Source organism: Ricinus communis, chromosome 7 (assembly GCF_019578655.1).
Source record: "Ricinus communis isolate WT05 ecotype wild-type chromosome 7, ASM1957865v1, whole genome shotgun sequence".
Classification (NCBI taxonomy): Eukaryota; Viridiplantae; Streptophyta; class Magnoliopsida; order Malpighiales; family Euphorbiaceae; genus Ricinus; species Ricinus communis.
Window position 1 is genome coordinate 1,011,054 of NC_063262.1, and position 8,313 is coordinate 1,019,366.

Consider the following 8,313-nt stretch of genomic DNA (forward strand, 5'->3'; position numbering starts at 1 on the left):
TTATTAGCTTGATAATATTAGCTTACACAATATAACTCTATAATATGAGTTATTTCTTATGTAATATTTTAATAACAAACTATTGTATCATTTAATGTAACATTATAATATTGATAGATGTTGATTCTATAATTATTAGTTTTATCATTAAATAGTATTGTTTTGATGAAGGATTATGATAAACAATTATATTTTCAGGTTAAATATATTTTTCATGCAATAATATATATCATATTTATTGGTAATATTTATAGCGAGAAAAGACAGCATACAGCAGAATTAAGCAGCAAAACAAATGTGCATATCCATACATCTCTCCTTATGCGCTGGCCTCAGCAAGTAAGAATCTGTTTGGAATTATTGCTGAATATTAAAAAATAAATTTAATATTTTTAATATTTTTGTAAATTGTTTTTCTGTAGAAAATAACCATTCACCGATTTTATTTTATAAAAATAATTTTTAAAACTTAAAAGTTAATATAATCGAATGTCAGCGGGCCCGCCATTGACTTTACAGATATGCATATGCCATTCATCACCACATATTTTGGATAAACAATTAGAAAAAGGAAAGACTTAAATAAATGGTTGTCATTACTCATAACATGATATAATTATCCATTATAAACTTATAAATACAAACAAAATTTATTAAAATTGTATTAGTTATAAATTATAAAAAAAATATATCATCATAGTTTATTTATGGTCATTTATCAGGAAAATAATGGGTAGGCTTCATCCTTAATTCTAATTTGTAATTTTGGTGGTGGACTTTCTCAAATGAATGTAGTAGCAGATAGCAGCAGCACAATCTTCTTTCACCGACAAATGCTTTAAATTTGTTTAATTCTTAACTTGATGTGTGTAATACCTGCAGAGAAGCTTCATAAGCAAAACAAGTTGGTCCTTAGCTAACACTATATTTAATGGAAAGTTTATTAGTCTAATGGCATTCAACCCTCTAAAATACAAAGGAAACGTAGAGCAAGCTTTTGTTTCAAATGAAGCAAGCAAATTAACCTCAAATTCTGATGCACCAATTATTAATACCATAGTCAATGAATTTCTTCTGAACTTTTCCTGAGATAATATATTATATACTATCAGAAAATTGTTATAGTAAGTTGTAGCTATCAACTACAGTTCCCCGCTACAATCTTCATTTCACCTCCATGAATGTTACAATTTTCTTTTATTTACTTACCTTGGTCATATAGTCTCAATACCGCCACTCGGCACCCCCATGCCATGTCGGCCGTCTGGCCAACTGGGCCTTCCGATCAAACCCGGTCAGCACTGGAAGATGAGACTTACAACATCATCCCCATCCAATACCTCCATGCCGACCACCCTTTACTACAGTATCATGAGGTGCAGGCAGCAATTGCAGCATTACGCATAGCTGACGACCTTCGGAAGCCAGCTAATGTCCAATGGCAGCCTTCTATGGATCTATTGGACTGGTTAGCTTTTTTCTTCGGTTTCCAGAAGGACAGTGTTAGAAACCAGAGGGAGCACCTCGTGCTTCATCTTGCAAATGCTCAAATGCGCCTTACTCCACCTCCTGACAACAATCACTCTCTTGATTCCACCGTGGTTAGGAAATTCCGACGCAAATTACTTAAGAACTACACCGATTGGTGCTCATTTCTTAATAAGAAATCCAATATATGGATATCAGATGACCAGTCAAACCATGATCTCCAGCGGGAAATCTTGTACATCGCTCTTTATCTCTTAATCTGGGGAGAATCTGCCAATCTCCGCTTCATGCCAGAATGTATCTGTTACATTTTCCACAATATGGCTATGGAATTGAATAAGATATTGGAAGATTATATTGATGAGAATACAGGACAGCCTGCGATGCCTTCAAATTCAGGTGAGAATGCGTTTCTGAACCGTGTTGTTAGGCCTATTTATGAGACCATTAAAGCAGAAGCTGAGAGTAGTAAAAATGGAACTGCACCACATAGTGCTTGGAGAAATTATGATGACTTAAATGAGTACTTCTGGACTAAAAGATGTTTTGAGGAATTGAAGTGGCCAATTGATGTAGAGTGTAAATATTTTGTGGATCCGAATAAGCAGAAGAAGCATGTAGGAAAGACAGGGTTTGTGGAGCAAAGATCGTTTTGGAACTTGTTTAGGAGTTTTCATAGGCTATGGGTCATGCTGATACTGGCTTTACAGGCTGCAATTATTGTTGCATGGGAAGAAAGAACATATCCATGGCAGGCGATGGAAGACAGGAACGTTCAGGTTCTGCTTTTGACAGTATTCCTTACTTGGAGTGCATTGCGGTTTTTGGAGTCTTTGCTTGATACAATGATGCAGTATAGTTTGGTTTCAAGGGAAACTATTTGGCTTGGGCTTAAAATGGTGTTAAAATGTGTAGTTGCCGCTGGATGGATGTATGTACTTGGGATGTTTTACTGGAGGATCTGGGCTCAAAAGAACAGTGATGGACAGTGGTCTGTTGAGACTAATAGGAGGATAATGAATTTTCTTGAGGTGACTTTAGTGTTTCTGTTACCTGAGTTGTTCTCATTGGCTCTGTATATACTCCCTTTGATTAGCAATCTTCTTGATACTGTGAACTCGAGGATCTTTTACCTGTTGCCGTGGTGGTTTCAGGATAGGAGTTTTATTGGCCATGGATTGAGGGAGGGGCTGGTTGCTAATGCGAAATATACTTTATTTTGGGCTGTGGTTTTAGCTACCAAATTTTCTTTCAGTTATTTTCTGCAAATTAAACCCATGATTCAGCCAACGAAACAGTTGTTGTACCTTAAAGATGTGAATTATGAATGGCATGAGTTCTTCGAAAACAGAAACTGGATTGCAGTAATAGTATTGTGGATTCCTGTGGTACTGATTTACCTGATGGATTTGCAGGTTTGGTATTCAATTTTTTCCTCTTATGTGGGTGCGTTAGTGGGGTTGTTAGCACATTTGGGGGAAATTCGAAACATCAAACAATTAAAGTTGAGATTTCAGCTTTTTGCAAGTGCAACTCGGTTTAATCTCATGCCGGAAGAGCAGCTACCAAATGCAAAGGGGACTTTGAAGAGCAAGTTCAAAGATGCCATTCATCGGTTTAAGTTGAGGTGTGAGATCGGGCGACCTTATAAGAAGCTGGAGCCAAACCAGGTTGAGACAGACAAGTTTGCTTTAATTTGGAATGAAGTCATAATCGCTTTCCGGGAAGAGGATATCATTTCTGATATGGAGCTTGAATTATTGAAACTGCCACAAAATTCTTGGAATGTAAGAGTTATCCGTTGGCCATGTTTTCTCCTCTGCAATGAGCTGATACATGCTCTTACCCTGGGCAAAGAGTTGGTAGATGCTCCTGACAGTTGGCTCTGGTACAAAATATGCAAGAATGAGTTTAGGCGCTGTGCAGTTATAGAAGCTTACGACAGCATCAAGCACTTGCTTCTTGATATCATCAAGCGCAACACAGAAGAACATTCAATTATCACAGCCGTGTTTCAGGAAATTGATCGCTCGCTGCAGATTGCGAAGTTTACTGGGACTTTCAACATGATTGCTCTACCTCATTTACATACAAAGATGATTGAACTTCTTGAGTTGTTGAATAAACCTGAGAAAGATGCCAATCAGGTTGTGAATACTCTACAGGCTTTGTATGAAATTACCGTGCGAGATTTCTTTAAATGGCAGAGGAGTATAGAACAATTGAGAGAGGATGGTTTGGCTCCTGCTACCATGGCTGGACTGCTTTTCTCTAGTGCAATTGAATTGCCTGATGCCAGTAACGAAACCTTCAACAGCCAAATACGGCGTTTGCACACAATTGTTAGCACTAGAGATTCAATGCACAACATTCCCAAAAATGTTGAGGCTAAGCGTAGACTCGCTTTCTTCAGCAATTCCCTACTTATGAACATGCCCCGTGCTCCCAAAGTTGAGAAAATGATGGCTTTCAGTGTCCTGACACCTTACAACGATGAAGAAGTGTTGTACAGTAGACATCAACTGTGGACTGAGAATGAAGATGGGATCTCCATGTTATACTATTTGCAAACAATTTATGATGATGAGTGGAAGAACTTTATGGAAAGGATGCGCAGAGAAGGGATGGTGAATGATAAGGAACTATTGACAAGCAAGCTGATGGATCTTCAGCTCTGGGCATCTTACAGAGGCCAGACGTTGGCCCGTACAGTAAGAGGAATGATGTATTATTATCGTGCTCTTAAGATGCTGGCTTTTCTTGATTCTGCCTCCGAGACGGACATCAGAGAATGCTCACTTGAGTTTGGTTCAACGAGGAGTGATGCTGATTTGAATAGCTTCAAATCCAAAAGGTCTCCTTTCAATAGTTTACGCAGAAATAATAGTTCAGTGAGTTTGTTGTTTAAAGGCCGTGCGCAGGATGCTGCTTTGCTCAAATACACATTTGTTGTTACCTATACGAAGTACGGGGGTCGGAAGGCAGAGGAGGATTCCCATGCTAAGGAGATATCATATTTGATGAAAAATAATGATACACTTCGAGTTGCCTATGTTGACAAAGTGATCACGGGAAATGGTGAGGACGAATATTACTCTGTGCTTGTAAAGTATGATCAACAGTTGGAGAAGGAAATTGAAATCTACAGGATCAAGTTGCCAGGCCCCTTTAAGCACGGGGAGGGAAAACCTGAGAATCAAAATCATGCTATTATCTTTACTCGTGGTGATGCATTGCAGACTATTGATATGAACCAGGACAGCTATTTCGAAGAGGCACTCAAAATGAGAAATCTCTTAGAAGAATACAGGCAAAAGAATTCAATTAGGAACCCATCTATTTTGGGAGTCAGGGAACACATTTTTACTGGCCCTGTCTCAACCCTGGCATGGTTTATGTCTGCTCAAGAAACAAGTTTTGTCACATTGGGACAACGTGTTATGGCAAACCCTTTGAGAGTTCGAATGCATTATGGCCATCCAGATGTCTTTGACAGGTTTTGGTTCTTGACTCGTGGTGGCATCAGTAAAGCTTCCAAGGTGCTTAACATTAATGAAGACATTTTTGCTGGCTTTAACTGCATTTTGCGAGGAGGCAATGTTACGCACATTGAATATATTCAAGTTGGGAAAGGAAGGGATCTTGGATTCAACCAACTTTCGAAGTTTGAAGCTAAAATTGCTGGTGGAAATGGCGAGCAAGTTCTTAGCAGAGATGTCTACAGGTTGGGCCATAGGCTGGACTTTTTCCGTATGCTATCATTCTTTCATTCTTCTGTAGGATTCTATTTCAACTCAATGCTGGTAATTCTGACAGTATATGTATTTTTATGGGGCCGGCTCTATTTCGCTCTGAGTGGTGTTGAGGCTTCTGCTCAGGCCAATAGCATTGGTGACAGAAAAGCAGTAGATGCTATTTTGTTTCAGCAATTCATCATCCAACTTGGCCTTTTCACTCTCCTTCCTTTTGTGGTAGAGAGTATTCTTGAGCATGGCTTCCTTCATTCTTTATGGGAATTCTTGATAATGCTATTTCAGCTTTCACCAATTTACTACACATTCTCCTTGGGAACTAAAATTCATTTTTTTGGTCGAATTATACTTCATGGTGGCGCCAGGTATCGGTCTACTGGGCGCGGTTTCGATGTGCAGCACACGAATTTTGCAACCAATTATAGACTTTATGCTCGTAGCCATTTTGTGAAGGCGATTGAGCTTGGGCTAATACTTACAGTTTATATCTTGCACACCACTACAGCTAAGGATACATTTTTTTACATAGACTTGACTATCTCTAGTTGGTTGCTGGTTTTTTCATGGATAATGGCTCCATTTCTTTTCAACCCATCAGGCTTTGACTGGTTGAAAACAGTACAGGACTTCGATGATTTCATGAATTGGATTTGGTACGAAGGTAGTGTGTTTACAAAAGCTGACCAGAGCTGGGAAAGATGGTGGTACGAGGAGCAAGATCATTTTCGGACAACAGGTTTTTGGGGAAAATTAGTTGAGATAGTTCTGAACCTCCGATTCTTCTTTCTCCAATACGGTATTGTCTACCATCTAAGCACTGCTAATGGGAGTACCAGCATTGCTGTTTACTTGCTTTCTTGGATTTATGTTGTTGTTGCTTTTGGGATTTTTTGGGTTATAACATATGCTAAGGCCAAAAATGCAGCAACGGAACACATATCATATCATTCTGTCCAGTTTCTTGTCATTGTTTTTGGAGTGTCAGTAACAGTAGCACTGCTTCACTTCACATCTTTCAGATTTATGGATATTTTCACTAGTTTGTTGGCTTTTGTCCCAACTGGATGGGGAATTTTATCGGTTGCACAAGTACTCCGCAGCTTTCTGCAGTCCACTCCAGTTTGGGAGTCGGTGGTTTCTTTGGCATGGTTATATGATTTCATGTTTGGAGTGATAGTCATGGCTCCAGTGGCATTTCTTTCATGGATGCCTGGGTTCCAGGTCATGCAGACAAGGATTCTTTTCAATGGAGCATTCTGTAGGGGCCTCAGGATCTTTCAGATTATATCAGGAAAGAAATGTAAGGTGTATTAGTGATCTGATAGGTGAATTAAATGTTTCTAACCGCTCTATTTCCTTCTTAAAGAGATTCCTTGTGAGTGTTCTTTAATCATGTTTCATTTGTGATGGTCTCTATGTTCTGTAAAGTTTAATTACCTGAGAAACTTTATCATATATTAGCATACATATTTCATTTTCTGCGGGATGAAAAGGGCTCCTGCATTTATTCCTGATGTTGAGGAACTCAAGTGGATGAACATGTTCTATTTAAAAATTCTATAATTTGGATAAATGCTTTAAAATTGTGCTTTTTTCTAAAAAACAAAAAAAAAAAAGAGATTATTTTTATGTATGACCTACACAGAAGCTTCATAAGAAAGCAATTCTATGAGAATCAATTATTTCCAAAAAAATAAATATTTGAATGTGAATCTTATCTAATCTGAAAATGTTTTTGCAGTTTTTACAATTGGGTTTTGAAGTGCAACGCTCAAGTTTTGCAAAGAACTATGGACCTTTATTCTCCTAGCCAATTTAAGAAGGCAATTGAGTTGGGTGTGATACTTATAATATATCCCTGACACGCCATTATAGCTAGGAAAGCTTCTTTTTAATGTGAATGCAAAAGCTGAACAAAGCTGGGAAAGATGGTGATACGAGGAGCAAGATCATATGAGGACAATTGGGTATTGGGGAAAACTACTTGAGATAACCCTTCGTTTCTGCTGTTTCCAATATGGAATTGTCTATCATTTAGGCTTTGCTGATAGGAGTAGCAGAACTGCTGTTTGTCGTGGATACATATTGTTGTTGCTTTGTTATTATCATAATTTGTTTCTTATGCTCTGCATATTATCTAAATAAGCTAATTACCTGGTTGTTCAAAAACATCTTTTACATTGTCAACTGATATTTTTACGGATTCTTATGCTGATTCACTGCATAGGTTCTTCCAATGGACCCAAAAGAAAAGGTTTTGTCCTCTAAGCAAGGACTTAAAGGGTAATATTCAATGAAGAGGAATTTATAAACACCCTCTGGCACCTGCACTTACATTTCTTATTTTTTTAATAATATATACATTTTCATCCCTCATGTTAATTGCCATCTATTTGGGTGTTTAGTATTGTGTGAAGTTACTGAAAAATGCTATAAAGTTTGCTCAATTTTGTATTTTTATTATTTTTTTAAATATAAAATTTTATTTTTTTTAGATGAAAAAAAATAAAGTGGTGTATTTTTTTCCTAATTTAAATGAAAAATATTTTTATTTTAAATTAAAATAAATTTCAAGTTTAATATAGACTCACATAAATATAAAAATATCATTCTAAGTTAATAAATATGACATCTGAGTACTTTGACCAACTTAAAATTCATTAAACTAACAGACGACTAACGGATTGCGATGAACAACATACAAAAAAAAAGGATGAAAATATATATTTTAAAAAACTAGAGGATATAAGTACATATTATGTCGAATTTCAGAGGAGCATTTGTAATTACCCCTTCAATAAAAATGATATTTAGCCTCCGTTTGTTTCACAAAAAATATTTATTTAAAAAATCTTTTTCAAATTTTTCTGTGTTTGAGATGCCTAAGAAAATAAATCAAAAGGAGGAAAATAATTTCCTTCTTTTAAAAGGGAAAAACATTTTCCTCCATTGCTCTTTCTTTCCACCTTTTACCTTTGTTCTCAACTCTCCCCAATGATTTTCAACATTACAGTCAAATATAGAAAAATAAACTATTTCCCAAAAAGAATTTCTCACAAAATATTTTCCAAAA

The 8,313-nt window shown here is 36.8% G+C and overlaps 1 protein-coding gene and 1 non-coding gene across 2 annotated transcripts; both read left to right on the top strand.

Annotated features, from left to right (window-relative positions):
• The first annotated feature begins 880 nt into the window (after window positions 1–880).
• LOC8262064 (callose synthase 12) lies at window positions 881–7,609 on the top strand. The gene is made up of 2 exons (XM_048377244.1): window positions 881–6,540; window positions 6,982–7,609. Exons 1-2 carry the CDS (start codon window positions 1,182–1,184, stop codon window positions 6,999–7,001), a joined length of 5,379 nt encoding a protein of 1,792 aa, XP_048233201.1. The 5' UTR covers window positions 881–1,181; the 3' UTR covers window positions 7,002–7,609.
• On the top strand, window positions 4,198–4,278 carry LOC112534669. The gene has a single exon (XR_003078958.1). It is a non-coding gene; the product is annotated as a small nucleolar RNA J33 (small nucleolar RNA).
• Window positions 7,610–8,313: the final 704 nt, after the last annotated feature.